Source organism: Manduca sexta, chromosome 23 (genome assembly GCF_014839805.1).
Source record: "Manduca sexta isolate Smith_Timp_Sample1 chromosome 23, JHU_Msex_v1.0, whole genome shotgun sequence".
NCBI classification, from domain to species: Eukaryota; Metazoa; Arthropoda; class Insecta; order Lepidoptera; family Sphingidae; genus Manduca; species Manduca sexta.
The window spans coordinates 9,403,838-9,423,468 of NC_051137.1; the positions used below are offsets into that span (position 1 = coordinate 9,403,838).

Here is a 19,631-nt window from a genome sequence, read left to right on the forward strand (position 1 = left end):
TAGTTTTTTTTTTAACATTTTAGTACAAAATTTTGATAAATATTATATCTTCCCTATTATTAATTGTATTAATTATTTATTGAGAACAAAAATGGAAGTAACACCAAACTACAAACGCTAAGCAAAGTACCAAGTTATACGCCTTAATGTTTTGTTTAAATTGAAGCAGGAATAGCCTTTTCGCAATCCTTGCTTGTTCGGGAGCTTCTAAGTCTTCTAGCTTGCGCTAGAGACAATTCGTGACAAATCTTGAACACAAACATGGTTCAAGACCGATGTGGACCTATCATCTATTTAAAACCATATACACAGATAAATAATTATAGTAGCATTTACATTATGAAATAAATAAAACAATATTTACATTATAAAAAATTTTAAATAACCAAAGATGAAATAGGTACTATAGAAATATATTTTATTTGTTTTACTTCATGTACCTATCCTAAATTTTGAATGGATAAGTTTCTATAAATACGGTTAACGCGCAGTTTTTCTCGGAGGAGCGCCATGTTTTCATCTAGCTATAGCTGGGTGGGTAGAAATTTAAAAATAATATCTAAAATTAAAAAATATAATTACAAAACTCTAAATATATTTATTCGAACTTCATTGTTTACAACAACTGAGTACATTATTTATGTTAAATTAAGGACATGTATGTGTTGCGTTCAGCTTTAACGCGGATAAGCTCGTTTTTTTTTTTATCTCGTTTTAACCTTCTCTTCCATCGTGTTTATTGAATATTTTTTATGCAAACAGCGAACCAATAAGCGATTTGGTCGACGAGAAATTTCGCGCATATACTAAAAAAAAAACAAGTTTATGCACGCTGAAAATATGCTACAATTTTATCTCTAAACGGTGTAATCGAACATTTTGACAAAGCAGTAAAAACCCCAAAAACTATTTTAAACTTTAGAATTGGCATAAGTTTCAGCCACTTTTATAGCTTCGTTGAGACAACTCGGATTGTTTCCAGATGCTTGAGCAGATTCGGCTTTTCCACCGCCCTTACCGCCAATCATATCAACGATAGACTGGACCCATTCGGAAGCTAATAAGCCTTTTTCATTAAGACTCTTGGGTACAGCAGCCAAACAAAAGATTTTGTTTGCATTAAGATCGACTGAAAAGAACATAGCTGCAGTATTGGGACAAAACTGTTTCACTTGTTTTAACGCACCGTCTAAAGCTTTTGTATTTCCGTCAGCTTTCAACTCGCGAACAATGTATTTTGCTTCTTTATTTTCTAGACACAATTCTTTTGCTTTTTCTGTCACCTGAGTAATAGTGATAGCCTTTGCAGCTCTCTCTTTATCATCAAGTTGCTTCTTTAAATTCTTTAGCATTGTCCGTAATTCTTCCTTCTTCCAATAAGAAATTTGTGCTTGAGAAATGTCGTTAGTGAGATCTACAATTTTTTTTGTTACTTCTTTTTGATTAATATTATCACTTTGTTCTTTAATGTAATCAGCAATATTGTTGACTTCGTTTTCTAAAAGACTTAGTTTATTTATGGCCTTCAACGCTTCGGGTCCTGTCAACGCGACGATTCTTCGTATACCTTTTGCAATTCCTTCTTCGCTTACTATCACATAATCACCAATGTGACCAGTACGGTGCAAATGAGAACCACCACAAAATTCTACAGATGTTTCGTATCCAGTTGGGCCATCCGGGTTTTTCACTAACTCTTCAACCGGTATTCCTACTGAAACAACGCGAACTGGATCAGGGTAATGTTCATCAAACATAGCTCTTAGACCATTGATTTTTTTGGCCTCACTAAGGCTTGTATGTTTAGCATATACAATTTTGTTTGTATCTATTATCTCTTTAATTTGATCTTCTGTGTCTTTTATTTGTTTTACTGACATTGGCCCTTTGTTTGTAAAGTCGAATCGTAATCTGTCAGGCATGACAAGGGATCCACGTTGATCGGAGTCATTTCCTAGAACTTTTCTCAATACATTATTAAGAACATGGGTGCCGGTATGATTGTTCATAACAAGTCTTCGTCTCTCGGTGTCAATATGTAATGATAAATTGTCGCCAATTTTTAGACAACCCTCCACTTTTCCAATATGTAATACATATCCTCCTTTTACTTGCACATTCTTAACTGAGAATTCTACACTTTCATCGTCTGTTTTTACCATGTATCCTTCATCAAATATTTGACCTCCTTGTTCAGCATAAAAATTTGTACGATCTAGAATTATACCACATTCTTGACCCGATGTAACTTCATGTACAAATTGTTTATCTCTTCTAAGTGCAACAATAGTGCCTGTGCATGGAGCAAAGGTGTATATAGCTTCCTTTTCAGTCGAAGATGGTAAATAATTATATTTCGGTGAATCATCAGTTGCAGGGATTCCTGTTTCTTGCAGGTGACTAATAGCATGTACGTCTAAGGCAAGTAAATCTTCTTGTCCTGCAGCCTTGCCTTGAGATATTAATTGAGACTCTTTTTTGGCGGCTTCATATCCTTCCATGTCAACAGTAAGACCTTTTTCTTCACACATAAGTTGAGTAAGGTCTATGGGGAAACCATATGTATCATAAAGACGCCAAGCAACATCACCGGGAATAATTTTCGAGGTGCCAAGTTTTTCCATAGTCCTATTAAGCAAATTTCTTCCACGAGTAAGGGTCTTTAAAAATTGAATTTCTTCCTCATTAATAAGTTGCACAAGCGAATCAGGGTCCTTTTTAATTTCCGGGAATACATCTCCTAAAAGTTCAACTACAGTGTAAACTAATGATCCGAAAAATCCTGGTTTCGCATTTAATTTTTCGGAGGCATAACGGACAGCTCTACGTAAAATTCTTCGAAGTACATATCCCCTTCCTGTGTTGTCTGGGCAGCCGCCATCCGAAAGCGCAATAGTTAAAGTTCTTGCATGGTCAGCCAAAACTCTGTATGCCATATCAATTCCGTCCACATCATCAGCACCTACTTTGCCAGAATAAGGTCTAGCACCAGTTCCTATTTCAATTGATTTAAACAGAGGAGTAAAAAAGTCTGTGTCATAATTGGCCCTTTTATTCTGAATTACAGAAACTAATCTTTCTAACCCCAATCCACAATCAATATGCTTCTTTGGAAGCATTTTCAATGACCCATCAGATTCTCTATTAAATTGAATGAACACTAAATTCCAAATTTCTAAAACATCTGGATCGTCCATGTTGACAAGGTGTGCAGCATCCCTGCCTCCAATCCTGTCGTAATGTAATTCAGAACATGGCCCACATGGGCCAGTTTCTCCCATTTCCCAAAAATTATCCTTCATACTCCCAGGTAAAATATGTGATTCCGGAAGTCCCAACTTAAGCCATATATCTTTACATTCCAAATCAGCCTCAAGACCCGATGCAGGATCGCCACCAAAGTAAGTAACATATAGTCTATCTCCAGACAATTTATACACTTCCGTCAGAAGCTCCCATGCCCATGCACATATTTCTTTTTTAAAGTAATCACCAAAAGACCAATTACCCATCATTTCAAAAAATGTATGATGATAAACATCTTTGCCTACATCATCTAAATCATTATGCTTACCACCCGCTCTTATGCATTTCTGAGTGTTTACCACCCTTATGTATTGGGCCATGTCAGAATTTGGGTCTACGGATCCCAAAAATATTGGTTTAAACTGATTCATGCCTGCATTTGTAAATAGTAAAGTCGGGTCATCCAGGGGTATGGTGGATGAAGAGTGGACATATCTATGACCCTTGTCAATAAAAAAGTCGATAAAAGTTTTTCTTATGTCTCTTCCTGTCATAGAAGTATCCATTTTTGAGGTTTATCTGGAACAAAAACGGAATCTTGAATGTTACCTAATGAATTCAGTTTGAATAAATAGACATAGTTTTATTATTTGTTTTTTTTTTTAAACACTCCCCGTATTTTATAACTTCTGGACACAAATAGAAGGGCTGTTGTAAGTTTAGAACCAAGGTTAAAGATTCGTAACTGTCTGTGGGATGGTGGCATAGTAGTTATTTTTATTTTATTTTAGCTAACTTATAAAATACGTTGTCCGTCTACCAAAAAATAAGCTAAAACTAAGTTAGTGATAGTCAGTTTGGCCTAAAATGTTGTTAATCGGATGTGATGGAAGAAGAGAAGAGCTATGACGAGAGTTTAGAAGAGGATAACACTGTGCACGATCACTCAGTGTATAACCACGGTCAAACACTAGCGACTGGAGCTAGAAAGGTAAGGTAAGGGTGAGGCGCTTAGTTTAACTTACATAGTTACGGATCGACCTACACAACTAAGGTAGTTTAATTTAATTGGGCTATTTTACGTAACTTACCTGGCAGTTTGCGGTGAACGCACATGTATGAAAAAGCTAAACCATGTGAGCTAAGCTAAACCAACTTAGTTTAGTTGGCGGTGGACGATCGGCTTTAGTTTGGATGATAGTGCATGGTTAGCTAAGTGACGTCATTCCAAATGACTTATGTAGATAATAGAATACTTAAGTAACTTGATCTTAAATCTCGCGACAAACTTTTAACTCTAAACACTATAAAATAGATTGATAAAATTTAAAAGTTTTTTTTTCTTTGTGGAGGATTTCAGTAAAAGCTTGATTTTAAAAATTTTGAGAAAATATAAATATTAACAAATTTCCGACGACCGATATATTGAACGCCAGTGCCGAGTGCTTTGATAGAAAAGGTCCCAATAAAACAAAAGATGCAAGTCTCCATTTACGGAACGCCTAGTACATATGCAGTACATAAATATATCCATGCTCGCAACACAATTCTTCTACAGCAAAAAAGTTGTGAGTTGTTTGAAAAAAAATCATATTGATTGAACCAATATGAGATAGAAGAATTATTTCTTGATAATATAGCAACATTATACCTTCTTGGTTACAAAAAATTCAGACTTCCAGTTTTAAACACAACATAATTACAGTGGAGTCGAAATTATAATGAACCGTTTAAAAAAAAAGGATGGCATGGCTGTGCCTTTTATCGACTTGGAGCTGGCACCATCACGCTCCCAAATCTCTATAAGGATGATGATGGGAGAAGTACACGCTACACGTTTATAAATGTAAAAAACAAATACGCAGTGTTTTATGAAGCCTATGCCAATATAGCTACTGGGTGGGCCACATATTCGAAGAACTTATTTTCAAATTATGCTAGGTGTAAGATGCCGCACTGGGGCAGCGTTCGGGTTCGCTACACTAGTGCGGGCCGGCATACATGGCATGTGGTAAGCTGTACCAATGGATAGCGTCTTCGTTATTTGCGGTCAATGCCCTAATAAAAATAAGAGATCTTTAAATAACTATGCACATGGAAAAGTCATGGAACTGTAGAATTGTCAATTGTAAATATAATTTTCTTTCATGCCATTGCTTAGTGTATGACCTCACATCACTTACACGATACGTGGCTAGTACCATACATAGTCAAAACTATTGGCTCTGTTAACTAGAAAATTTGCACACATGTTTATTTTAAAGACACCCGTTAAGTTGTGCGTTCACTTTTAATCAATATCACTACATAGTATAAAACAAAGTCGCTTTCTCTGTCCCTATCTATGTATGCTTAAATCTTTAAAACTACGCAACGGATTTTGATGCGGTTTTTTTTAATAGATAGAGTGATTCAAGAGGAAGGTTTATATGTATAATAATAACATCCATTAAATAGTCAGCATTGCATCCGTGCGAAGCCGGGGCGGGTCGCTAGTTAAGAATAAAACATCGATACTATACTAACCGTTGCCTATCGGGAGAAGAGCACTCTTTTCAAGCCTCGTTTAGAGGACAGGTCATAGAGCTCGGGGAATATCGATGCAGGGAGTTCATTCCGTGGTTTGCTCTTGTGCGGTAAAAAATATCGATGAAAGCGCAACGTACTACTACGGGTCGATTCCATGTACTATGTATGAATTCCATTGTAATGGCGAGTGGTGTGGCGGTAAAATGGTGCCGCAGGCACCATATTGAACAGTCCTGCGGAACACTGTGGAAGAAGCGATACACGGTAGAATACACACAGAGATCCGATATCTCTACGTGTACCTCCGCCGCCTCCATTCTGTCCGTGGGATTGGGATCATCGACGATTCGAAGTGCACATCTTTGCAAGGAGTCTAGGGGGTTAAGCAAATATTGGGAGGCTCCTACCCAAAGGTGTGACCAGTACTCCAGATGTGGCCAGACTCGAGCCTTGTAAAGCACCAAATTTGTGGCCCTGCGTGAAATACTGCTTGGCTCTGTTTAGGATTACCAACTTTTTTCTGGCTGATTTAACATTACCCCCTAAAAGGCTAATAAATTAGACATCACACGAAATTTCGACATTGAGTATACACTGATATTGAGTTTTTCTACTCATCATCAGTCCAGGGTCCAGAATTTGTGTACAATAATAGCAATATGCTCACCCCTACACCACCATGGTACAGAATACACAAGAAATGGGTTAGGAGTAGAAGTTTGGCCACCAGTTGTGCCTCTGTTTACCCTTTTAGGGATAAAGGCATGACTATCTATGTGTAAGTTGAACAAATTACTCTTTTTTAGGATTTATAGTGGTTTTTTTATATATGTACTTTTTTATCTATACAATAAAGGTAAACACAAAAGTTTGTGGAACGGCACCTCAACCCGGATTGTAACTATATAATAAGTCCTTGAAATGTGGTTACTTTAAATATATGGGGCAAAATCTGATAACAATTCCCGAGTTCCAAGTTCATTTCAATGTCTAACATTGATGTTAACTTAATAAACCAATATATTATTATGAACTATAGTAATATAATATTTCCCTGTTACATTGATGGAATGTTTGTTTATGTTATCAACATCGTTAAACTTTTCCATCAAGTGCACACTTTATTATTGAATAGTACTACACTTGGTACAGGAAGTCATTATATGGAAAACACGAAATATTAATTAGATTATTCCATACTTGAATATCTTTTTTGTTTCTTACTGTCAATTTTCTTTTGTAACTGCAATTATCTTAGCAATAACAAAAGAAAACATTAGATATTTCTATTTAGTTTCTATATTTGTTTCACTATTGAGTTCATTTTGAAATAAACCTAAATTAGCTATGTTGCAATTCTTAACATTGACTAATAGAAAATGTACAACTAAAAGAATATTTATTATGAGCCCACATAAAATTACAAATGCAGAAGTACATTATGGATTTGTTTTTTTTAAATATCCTATAGTTTCTATAGGGCTCATGCCACATGGTTTTAAATAAATCCTTAACTACAAGATATGACTATTAATTATTTTACAAATATATTGTCACAGCTTCACTTACTATTAAAATAAATAAATATTGTTCAGATCTATTTTCACCCCAGATATCATAAATTTGTGATCATCTTTCAGGGAATATCACAAACATTAACTTTATTGTATATTTGCACTATCTTAATAGCAATTATTAATAATCCTATAAATTAATAAAAAAAAAATGGATACTGCTAAATGCTAAGGAAATGATTGAAATAAATATCTATAGTTATGGCATTACTAGTATATTACAATGGAAAAGTGGTTACAATTGGCAAAAAACATTGTCAATTCAATATTGGACACCTTGTTAGTCACATATTGCAGTCTGCACAGATGTGAAAGAAATTGCATCATGTAGGTTGTAAACTAAAGTATGGTTATGTAGGAAATCTCCAAAAATATGAAAGACGCTAATACCGATTTTAACAACGTTATTATTGTATAAAATTATTAGTATGAGGCCAATTATTTGTTACGAGAAAAATTATAATATACGGTTAAAGTAAATTACTCCATATGTTAAAGGTATGAAATGCATGCTCTTAATCTAATAGACAGGATTTGATAAATAATAACAAACATTGTTGTACGAAATTAATATGAAGGGCATTCTACCTGAAAGTTACCTTACTCTTCAAGGACGTTATTTGGAGCACCTTTGTGTAACAGCAACGTATACGTAAGCAATATGAAAACCGACTAGTACTACTAAGTACTGGCGAAAGGCACAAAAATGGTACTCGTCCCAGTATTTGTACGTGTAGTAAATGACAATTGACATCCGTGTTTTATGTTGCCAACTTTTTTGTGCAGTAATAAATAAGTGACTCTAAGGCCGAGTGTATACATTCACATTGCTATCTGCCTTCAGATAGACAATTCAGGCTGAATTCAGAATGCCCCGGATTCCATATAATTTAGCGTTACCGCACAAGCATGTTGTTTTTTCCGTGAGTGAATGATTCTTAATTTCAGTTCGGAGTTTGGCAAGATTTACCGAGTTAACTCGGCGCATCGAGTCAACTCAGCGAGTTACCGAGTCAACTCGATGCGCCGAGTTGACTCGGTAACTCGCTCAGAAATAGAACAAGCATAGAAGGAATCTAAATTACCCTTATATACTTATCCTATTTTTTCAAATAGGCCAAAACCGTTGAAAAGAACAAGACAAATATTATGTTGCTAAGGTCGGCTTGCAAATAGTTGTAACTCCATAATAGACAATTAGTAACAGGATAAAAAAAAACTGGATTATTATTTTACTTCTTACAACATCTAAAGAATGAAGATCCCGTTGGTAGATATTTCTTTATATTCTTTAAGTTTTATATATTTGCACAAAACAACTATTAACTATCAAATGATTTAGAATTATTACAGAAAAATGGAGTTAGCCATTTTTCGTTTTAGAAAATTAGATTTATATTGCTATTAAATTGGAGTTAGCATTTTATCACATTAAATAAATAATCTTAAATTTTAAGTAGAATGCGTTTATAAAAAAAATATATTAAACACATGCATATTACTATTAGTACCTATTCAATAATTATGATTAGCAGTGAAATAAAACTTTCATAAAAGTCAAAAATTTGTTGGTAACGTCTGCTTTATCACCTACAAGTCGTTATAAGTATTCGACGATAAATATTGCACATCGACATTTGGATACACAAAACACTAAGAATCCCGTGTTTATTACGTGCTGTTAAAATATTTAGGTGTTGTTTTTTGATTAGGGAAAATAAAAAAAAAGAAAATGTTTTTAACACGATTACATAATTTGGTAAGTAACTCGTCATGTAGCGTATATATTAAACACTAATCATCATTATACATATAATTGCTGAAATAACATTTAAATGAAAACTTTTAATCATCTAAATTCTCAAAATTCTCATCATCATCAGCCAATATCTTTGTCCACTGATAGATATAGGCCTCCCCAAATATGCGCCATTTTACCCTGTCTTCGGGCTGTCGCATCCAGTTCTTGTCAGCGACCTTTTGTAGATCATCACTCCACCTTGCTTGAAGGCGTCCTACAAATACGTTTGCCGAGTCGTGGTCTCCACTCAAGAACTCGTTTACCCCATCAGTTATCGGTTCTTCGACAGATATGCCCTGCCCACTGCTACTTTAGTTTGCTAATCTTGTCTGCTATGTCGGTGACATTGGTTCTCTGACGGATGACTTCGTTATGAAGTTTATCCTTCAGAGAAACTCCAAGCATAGCACGTTCCATAGCTCGCTGAGCGACCCTGGACTGGTGGACCAGCCACTTTGAGCATTCACGTTTCGGTACCGTAGTTTATGACAGGTAGGACGTATTGGGTGAAAACCTTAATTTTCAGACATTGCGGTAGAAACCACGAGAAAACCTGACGTAGTTTACCAAATGCGGCCCAGACAAGCTGGCCATTGACAACGATAAAACGGTCCTTGATCATAACTTTTGTCTTATCAAGATTCATTGTTAGACTTATTCGCTGTGAGGCTGATGCTAGGCTGAACATAGCATCTGTTGCAGCTCTTCCAGTGTTTCTGCCATTATCACTATGTCGTCTGCGAATTGCAAGTGCAAGATGTAATCACCAGAGTTATGAACAAATCCTACAGTACGCTTTTGAACAGTTTTGGAGATATGCCATCCCCCTGTCTCACGAATTAAATATCTTTGCTCTCAAAGAGTTCCATATCACTGTCACTATCGGCCATATTATTTACTAGTTTATCAGTGTAATCGTCTACGTCGTGTTAAATTATTAGATATTTATTCTCGTATTTGATTGCATGATCGCAAACCTATTTCCATTCTTCAGCCCCGGTAATATTTACTTTTCAATGAATATTGTTTTTACTGTAATCTAATTCATATCCTCGTTTCTAGCGGCTACATAGCCCTTCAGTCGAGACCACATATTTTAATTTGGATTAAAATTCGGTTGATCCGGAGGCAGTCACTACATAGTGTGCCCGTGTTCAGCAAGTAACTTGTCCACTGAAAATTCTGTTAACCTCTGTGTTTCAGTACCGAATTCGTTTAATATATTTTTCAAAGTTCTCCTTAAATTTCCAGTGGCATTTGCCAATCGTTCTTGTTGCTTTTTACAATAATTATTTACATTTTAATCCTTATTTTTTTTAATCTGTCGGCTTAGGTTACAAAATATGTATAAACATTAAAGAAAATTTCGAGTGACTGACTTCGTAAAGGATTCCCTCGTTTTTTTATGGATGTCATCGTACTTTTGTAAGTTGGGATCTTTTATTTTGATTAAAATAAAGAGAACTATCACTGGCTATAGAAATACTTTCCCAAAGATTTCACCAACAATCAATCAATGTGTAATGTTTATCGCTGTATAGCGATATAAAATACCTAAAATTTGCAGATTTATTTGTAAATTTAATGTTTATATATTTACATCGCAGTATGACTCGGCTACCCTTTACTGTATTACTTGGCTACGCAAATTTTCTCTCTTAACCGTAGATACCAACTATATATAATTCATGGTATAAATAACATAAGTATTACCTATGTTTTTTGAGTTAAAACATGTACAAAAGTGTTATTAAAGCATAGAAGGGTATTGAATTGCAAAAATAATTATGTCTAACTCCTTAACATGACTTATTTCTAAGAAATAAAACGGGCTAACTCCCAAGCCTAGCAACAGGATGCTAAATTTTAAGCTTTTATGTATTAACACAATTCAAAAGACAAAATAAACATAGAAAATTAAAAAACAAGAATCACCATTGTTCAATAATATCACACACGAAGTAAAATTGTAGTTCTTCTTCATATAGGAGTTATGATGCCATGCCGCGGGAGTTTGAGCTGCACATTTGTCCACAAAATGGCGCCAAATGAGGGAGTTAGCAAGTTTTACGCGAGTTATTTTCACATCCAAGGAGTTGTCAGATATTATTGAGGCTCAAAAAGTGACATTGTCGTGTGTTAGAGGCACTTGGTATGTTTTACGATTTTGTAGAGTTTTGCTCTCTCTATCTGATGGTATCAAAATCTCATTTTCGGTAAAAATGGAGTTAGCAGCTCAGAACTCTTAGCCGACGATGTACACTTTACAATTATTATCAAATGGTTACCTTTGGTCCTCTTTACGATGCTGAATTAAAAAGAAAATAAAATGTCAAATGTTCCAACTTGCCAACCTCAACAATAGTCCATTGAAAAGTTACATTTGGGGTTTCGTTTTTTAGAGGACGCAATTTTATTTTTTTGAAGTGTAGGGGGGGTCAGTCTAAAGCTAAAATCAAGTTTGTGGGGTCGACACCCTTGTCCCACGGCCGCCATCTTGGAAATAGGGGTTGAAATGGTTTTTACGATGTATCTCTTAAACTATTTATCTGACAAAAAAAAATTATAAACATTTTTTGTTGCAAATTAAATTCTCTACAACTTTGGTCTAGTAACTTTTGTCGTAGAACTATAAATAAAAAAGTTATAAGCGAAATTGTTAAGAAACTCAATGTTAAGCAATGTCCATTGCAACGCCATCAGAACGTGTGTTTATAAGGTTCATAATACTTTTTTTGTACTCTCATTAATACCCAAATACACAAGGGACCATTAGGGAACAAAAGAACATCTGCCTGCTATTATTATTATTATTTCTAACCTCTCTTATTGTAAGAATAGCTGATAATATTGTGTTGAAGTTCTTCAGAACAATGACAAGCATAGAAGTAACACTATGACAATGATAAAAGAAGTATAGAGGATGGGTAATATGGTCACGTGACATGCGGCACATTTCATGAACAAAATGGTGCCGACTCCGCCCCTTACAATAGTGATATGCTAGTACCGAAAATTTTGTATCGACATCGAAGAATTAAGAGAGAAAAACAAGCCCCAAAAAGATCAAATACGAAAGGGGTTAGGAACTACCATAATATAAATATAACAAATCATAATGTAAACAAACAAACTGAAACTGATTTATAAGTAACAATTGTTAAACAAAGCAGTACCTGTTGTGACAAACATCCAGTTGTGTTTGATCTATATTTGTATGTTGCACTATTCCTTGCTAAAAATTTAAGTTACAGATTAAGATATTTATTTAATACATGATAAATGGAATAAGATAGCGTAGCCAGCAATTATTTGGTTGGTTTTATTTTATTTTATTATTATGCTCTTTGATCGAGAAACATAACTATGGTTCAGCAAACTAAAATCAATGACCGTAAAAATGGTGGTTAAGATAATCAATTATAATAATTATTTGCAATAACAACAATATGATTATGTATCTATTTCCGTGCATGCAAAGGTTGCTCGAAACATAAGACCGCCAATTGTAAAAATATATCTTACATTTCATCTTTATGTTGTTTCTTTTATGTTTATCTATTCTTTTATGTAACAATTCTAATTTTATTCATAGCAATATATTAAAGTAATATTACTATTAGGTGAAGTATAATAATCATTACTATTTTACTTATCGGGAATATTGTTGGAAAACAGTTATCTTTACTCGCGTTAATTAAACGTGTGGTTTATGCATATCTTCTCAAAATGTAAAGAAATATGTATTTGGTGTAGGATTCCAATCACGTCGCTCAATATTCTCAATTCATTTTGCCTTGGTTTTTAAATTTTTTGGTTATCTTAAAAAATATTCTAATTTCACTTAGTTTATCCTTCTGAATAATACAATATTGATGTGTGCTCTAACATTCTTTCAAAGACAAAAACCGTAACTGATAAACGGGCGTCTGTTAAAATATCGATATCAATAATTTCTAAACAAATCCACCCACCCATCCCTAAGCTCGTGTGTAAACAAACATAATGATTTTAATGTGTATAAATCACGCCTAAAAGGGTCCAAAGCTTAACAAACCAGATCCACATATCATTTTAATTGATAAAAACACATCCAAAAAGTAATTATACAAAGATATTTGCTAATTTTCGGTAAAAACAGTTACTAACCTATGAAAATATATTTCGGGGTCTTTCTTGCGTGAATTCGATTTGCATCCTTTCACACAACACTGAGTCATTTTCGAAACTTAACAAATACACTAATAAACACACTGAACAATTGAGAATATGATTATATTACTTTAAATTCAATATTTATGAAGATTTGTTTACATCGTCTGACACTACATGTACTTGCCGACTGGCCAGCATAAAATGGCGTTTCTGCCGCAAGGCGGTCCCAGTGTGTTGAAGTAAACGAAATAGTGCCATATGCGAAGAAAGCAATTATTTTTGTCTTTTTTGTTGCGTTCCAAATAAGCTTTGAGTAAAAGAGATAGACATATATATTGACAATTCTGCGTCGATTTCCCTAACATAAATATAACTTATTCATATAGCTAACTTTTGAGGCCTGTCCTCTTTATATTTAGTCATTGCACTATGACATTTGAGTGTAGTCTGTCTTTGACAAGACAAGAAATTTAATTGTGTTGCGATTCCTTCTGACATCTTATCGATATCGATAGATGCTTTGTCTATCGGCTATGGTAAATTCACAGACCTGCTTAAATAAACACTTTTCGGTCAGTCAACTACAAACCGTTGCAAATTGCTATTTTAGATAAAGTTTAAAAAAAAAAAGATATCAAAACCCTAATTTGGTATTCAAGTACTAAATGAGGTCTGGGTATGTAAAAGCACTCGTTAAGAAGCTGTTAAATTACAAAAAACTACAGAACTATCGGCTTTCTTCGAACTAAATTTTGTCCAATTTTCATTTGCTATTTACAGCAGTTTCCATGCTTTCCGAAATGACATTCACACAAAAATGGTTTAGCATTTAGATTATTACATTAAGAAAATGATAGAAATTTCGGAAGGAATGGAAACCGCTGTAAGTAGTAAACAAAGATCGGCCGGAATTTCGTCTAGGAGAAAGCCAGTACGCCTTCTGTTCTTTTCTGACTTTCTTAGGGATTAAAATAGATACCCAAGAGGTGTGGTTTGACAGAATCTATTAAAATGGGACAGTAAAATTAAAACACAGCGGTATCATTCATGTCACATATATTTGATAACTTATTTCAAATAAATTTTAAACACTTTATTACTGCCCCTTAAAAATTACAGTTTTATTTAAAAATGTCCAATTTTTTACTGCAGGAGCAGAAATATTTTTTGTTATGTAATACGAATTTTTAAAAATTCTTTTCTGATCAATTTTATTAACAATGTTCTGTGATCATCTAGGAAATAATTTTCTAATGAATTCAATTAAATTATTAAAAATTGAAGTAGGTAGTAACATTCCTGAAAGTTTATTAATCATCGTTAGAAAATATTTCGGTTGTCCAACGCATTTGGAACCTACGCGAGTTTGGTATTCCCGCAATATTTTTTCTGCCGTTGAACACACTTTAGTCACTCCATCAGAGGGTTGAATTAAACCTCCTTTATTTTTGTGAGAAACCAAGGAGAAAGTGTTTTTATTTGGTGTACTTTCTAACGTGCTCTGGATACATGTTTCGCAATGTAATTGTTTTTTTAATTTCCTTACAACAAAACCTGCTATATACTCGACAACATGATGAGCATACTCGGTCAGTGTTGGGAAAATGTAATCGTGATCGTCTAAATTCTCCAGATTCATCGTTATATCATCAGGGCTTTCGACGAGTCTGCAGTTTCCAGTCGTTGAATTTATTGCAGAAGCATTGAGAATTGTAATTTTTTCTAATGGCAAACAATTTCCAGTAGCACTATCTTTAAATTGGGCATGCACTAATAATCTTTTATAAGCCGCGCGAAACATACGTGCTGATGGATTGTTATTAAAGCCGCATTTTGCTCTAATAGATCCGAAAAATAATTCAAGGTGATCTTGGCTTAGTTTGTAAGTACATATGTAATTCAGTGTGCTGTTTTCCTGGGCAATCAATGTGTTATATAATGCAATAAGTGATTTCATGCAAACAATAAAACCACGAAAACCATTTGATCTATTTGAATCAATTACTAATGTACCGTCAAGGAATTTCAAATGTTTAATGTATACTTCAACGTTTTCAAAAAAGTTCTTTGTTTCCTCCACGTTCAATTTGGCTAGCGCCCATTTCCGTCCTTTGGCTCTCATGTTTCTACTGTTCATTACGTCAAGCAGATTATTAAATATTCTTATCAACTGGATGGTGCCATCACAACCCAAAAATTCAGGGATCCCAATGTCCCTACAAAATTCTAGTGCATCTGCAACACTTGCACTTAAAAGTTGCGTCGCTAAGCGTACCTTCATTTTTTGTTTTACATATTCGATATGGTCTTTTTTTATTTTTGTGCCTAAATGCCTTCGTTGTTTTCAATTTTATGTAATAGTTCAATATAAAACCAAGATATTTTATTGCCTTGATGATCTATGAGGACATTTTGTCACCGAATGTGTTACGTATTAACTTTATGTTATGGCATGGATCAGGCCACAAATATATTTTGTGATCATTTTGAATGAAAAAATAATTTAATAAATCACATCCCAAATGACTCGACATAGCTTTGTTGGTAGCAGCGCCGTCGAAAGTAAGAGTTACAATATTAGCTCCAGTTTCAGCCAATAATGATACACATTGCAGTACTAGAATTGCTTTCTGTTGGGCGGTAATAGAATTTATCAAAAAAATACCCAACAGGGATTTTCCATGTGTCGTTAATGGCTGTTATAATAAACACTAAGGCTTCTTTCGCTAATGGTATGTCATGGGAATCAAGATCACAGCCGATATTAACAAAGCCAAAATAATTAGTTCCATCCCACTCAACCAATTTTCGCAAAGCCATTTCATCTAGTGACAATGCACAATATAAAGGTTTCCCATTTTTTAATTTTACTCTTTCCCTGATTGCATCAACGGCTTCGACTGTAAATCCTGGATTGCAGTCGATGGTCTGATACCATTTTCTGATACCAAGTTTTTGGATGAAGTAAAATATCCTTTAACTCGCTGCGCAAGAAAGTACCTAGTCTTGCCATAAATATTGTAATAAAGAAAAAAGAAAATTGTTAACTGCAAATAACATTTATTACTTTTACAGTGTGTCAGTTTAATACATAAATATAAAACAATTAAAAAATATAAAAAGCTTATTCGAAGTGGTCTCCATTGGCTGCAATACAGTCCTTTAAACGATGAGGCCAGTTATCAATAGAAGCACGCACTCTTTCCATGGGAAAATTCTTCACTGCCAATCGTATAGATTGTTTTAGGGACTCAAATTATCATGGCGTTTAGAGCAAGCTGTACTCTCTAAAACTGACCACAAATCATAATCCAGCGGATTAAGATCGGGACTAGACGACGGCCAGTCTTCAGCTCTGATGAAGTCCGAAACGTTCGATTCCAACCAAGACTGCGTGGACCGAGCTTTATGACCCGGCGCCGAGTCTTGCTGGAAGGACCATACTTGGTTATTGAACATGGTGATGTTAAGGGGCTTAACTACCTTCTCAAGAATGGTATCTTGATACACTTGTGCCGATGTTTTGATACCTTTTTCACAAAAATATGGCTCAGTCACTCCTTCATAGCTAACACCCCACCAAACCATCACTGAAGTCGGATAATGTCCACGTTGCACTCTGTCGACTAATTGGGAAGCTTCCTTAGAGCTTTGAGCATAAATACGGTCATTTTGTTTGTTAAAATGTTGCTCAATTGTAAAAATTTTCTCATCCGTAAACAAAATTTTTCTGTGACCTCCCTTTGCGTACCGCTTCAGTAGTTGTTTCGATTTTACCACCCTATTCTTCTTTAAATTATCAGTTAAGAAATGGCCAGTGCGTCTCTTATAGGCTGCAAGTCCTAAGTCATCTTTTAAAATACGCGACATGGTTCTAGGTGCTATCTTCATTTCCCGAGATAAAATCTTTTGCTTTCGGACAGGATTTCTTCGAATTCTTTCCCTTACTGCTTTGACCACCTTTTTCGTACGAACACTACGTGGACGGCCAGATCTTTTCTGTCACAAACAGAGGAGGTCTCATTGTACCTATTAATAGCCCGGTACACAAACATTTTACTAATACCAAGTGTATGGAGAGTTTTAAAAATTGCATTTGGCTCCATACCTACTTTGTGTAATGCTATCACAGCGATTCGGTTCTCTTTATCACCCCACACCATTTTAATATCGCAAAATATTTTACAATGTATTGGCGCCAAAATGAGAAAACACAATGAACAATCGTATAAAAATGACAGATTCGAAATTCAAATGTAATATTTTTTTATAATTAAGTGTAACAGTATTTATGGCCAGACTAAGTATAGGCACGTGGTGATAAGTAATTCAACGTTACCGCAAATTTTTTCATTTCTAAGCTGAATTCTCGCGTATTGTCCCCCATTTGTTTTGTCAAATATCTTTTTATTATCGGGTTATCCATCACAGATTCCAATAACAGCAAATTTTTTGCTTCTATTCTCTCATTTTTAAGTAAATCCATTAAGCGGGTATGCAAATTAATATTTTTTTTCTTTAAACGTCTGGTTTTTTGTCGTAAAGAATTTATCTTTAACAATCGTTGTCTAGCAATTTTCTGAAGCCTTTTATTATCTTTTTCTAATTTAAATACCCGAGATATTAAATCAGTTTGCTGTTGCACTGGTGACATACTGATTGAACTGGATGGCGATACAGCATTGAAGCTAGTAGAGGTCGTCGATATAACATTCTGAAACAAAATAGCATGGGAATCAGAGACAAGCAAACTACCACACTACCCTAATTAATATAAATAAATATCAACTTTATCTTCTGTAAGGCGTAAAATATATTAACAGTGATTGAGAGAAAAAATTAATTTGCTAGCATACAAATGTAATAGGTGCGCATTCATTTCATGTATGATTACGTATGCAATATATTATAATATTACCATCTCTGAACGTAGATGTAATGAGGGGACAGCATTAGGTTTTAGTCTGCGCCATTTATGATCAATGGTTATAAAATAGTCTTTTTCGAAATGTTTGGAACAAACACGGTCCTGTTTTTTCCAATTCCTATTGGGACGAGCTATGGCAATGATCCACTTTTGCCTCATAGTATCATCTGTGGGGAATCTGCAATGAAACACATTGTATGAAACAAACTATGAAAATCAGATAGTTTCCTCGCCCCAGCCTTCGGGTATGGTTCCCGAATGGCTTTTACCACTACACCACCGTACATTGAATTTATGCAAAATAATAAACTACAATATACTAACATCTATGTTATCAATAGAATATGTAGTACAACACTATTGAATTCGACAACGTAAATTGGTAAAAATGAAAAATACTTAATAATGACTGTATCGAATGGCCAACAGCAGATTATAATATGACTACAGCATAATAAAGTATAATTAATAACACTTTTTGCACTTATGTAGAGGGTTTAAGCAAATATATTGGGTTTTTGTTTACTCACCGATGGAAGCTGATGATTTCAGTTTCATTTTCTTTACGAGAAGAATGAGATTTACATCCCACAATAACGCAGGCCATTGCTTGTTCGTAGGGCTATATTTTATTTAAACAGCACTGTGTATTTATTAAAATTAACAACAAAAATATTACAAAACATGTAGCCACTTTTGAAAAGCACGCGCTGAAGTATAACGTAACTAAATTGTGTGGGTGCGTTTGTGACATTGTTTTGAGGTTGGCAAGTTGGAACATTTGACATTTTATTTGCTTTTTAATTCGGCATCATAAAGAGGACCAAAGGTAACCATTTGATTATTTTAAAGTGTACCCAAGCCGACCTTAGCAACATAATATTTGTCTCGTTCTTTTCAACGGTTTTGGCCTATTTGAAAAAATAGGATAAGTAAGGCGCGTTGGGGTAAGATCGTAGGAGGTATAACATCGTATAAATCAAATAACTCGTAACTGTGTTATAATTTTTGTTTTCGGACAACACTACCTGCGACCCCATCTTGTACCCTACGTTCCACTAGTTCACATGATTGAATCCGTCAAGTAAATAATGTTTACGGTGCTAACAAACAGAATATCGATGTTTTGTCGTTCCCTGGCAGATCCGGATTAACCCCATGCAAGAATTTGCCTAATTTTAATTGAGTATTTACTGTTTTCAATTAATTTTCTAGGTATATACTATCATAAAGGAAATAAATCTTGTGACTTGTTTATTGAAATTTGTCGAAACACGTATATTCCCCGAGATCCGATCTTTACCCATACAATTATTTGTCGTTAAAGAACGGATAAAAATCGTTCGATCTAGCACTTGTAAAATATTGCAAGTTTTTATCAAAATTTATACACGAAAAC

At 34.5% G+C, this 19,631-nt stretch overlaps 1 protein-coding gene across 2 annotated transcripts; it reads right to left on the bottom strand.

Moving 5' to 3' along the window:
- Nucleotides 1-578: 578 nt before the first annotated feature.
- Nucleotides 579-8,142, bottom strand: LOC115440981 (alanine--tRNA ligase, cytoplasmic). Of its 2 annotated transcripts, none has more exons than XM_030165526.2 (2): nt 7,949-8,142; nt 579-3,825 (listed from the first exon to the last, which is right to left on the bottom strand). In XM_030165526.2, the coding sequence occupies exon 2, from the start codon at nt 3,810-3,812 to the stop codon at nt 912-914; it is 2,901 nt and encodes a 966-aa protein (XP_030021386.1). In that variant the 5' UTR covers nt 3,813-3,825; nt 7,949-8,142; the 3' UTR covers nt 579-911. The 2 variants fall into 2 exon arrangements, with proteins under 2 accessions (XP_030021386.1, XP_030021385.1); XM_030165525.2 differs by having other exon boundaries at nt 7,938-8,122.
- Between the last annotated feature and the right edge of the window lie 11,489 nt (nt 8,143-19,631).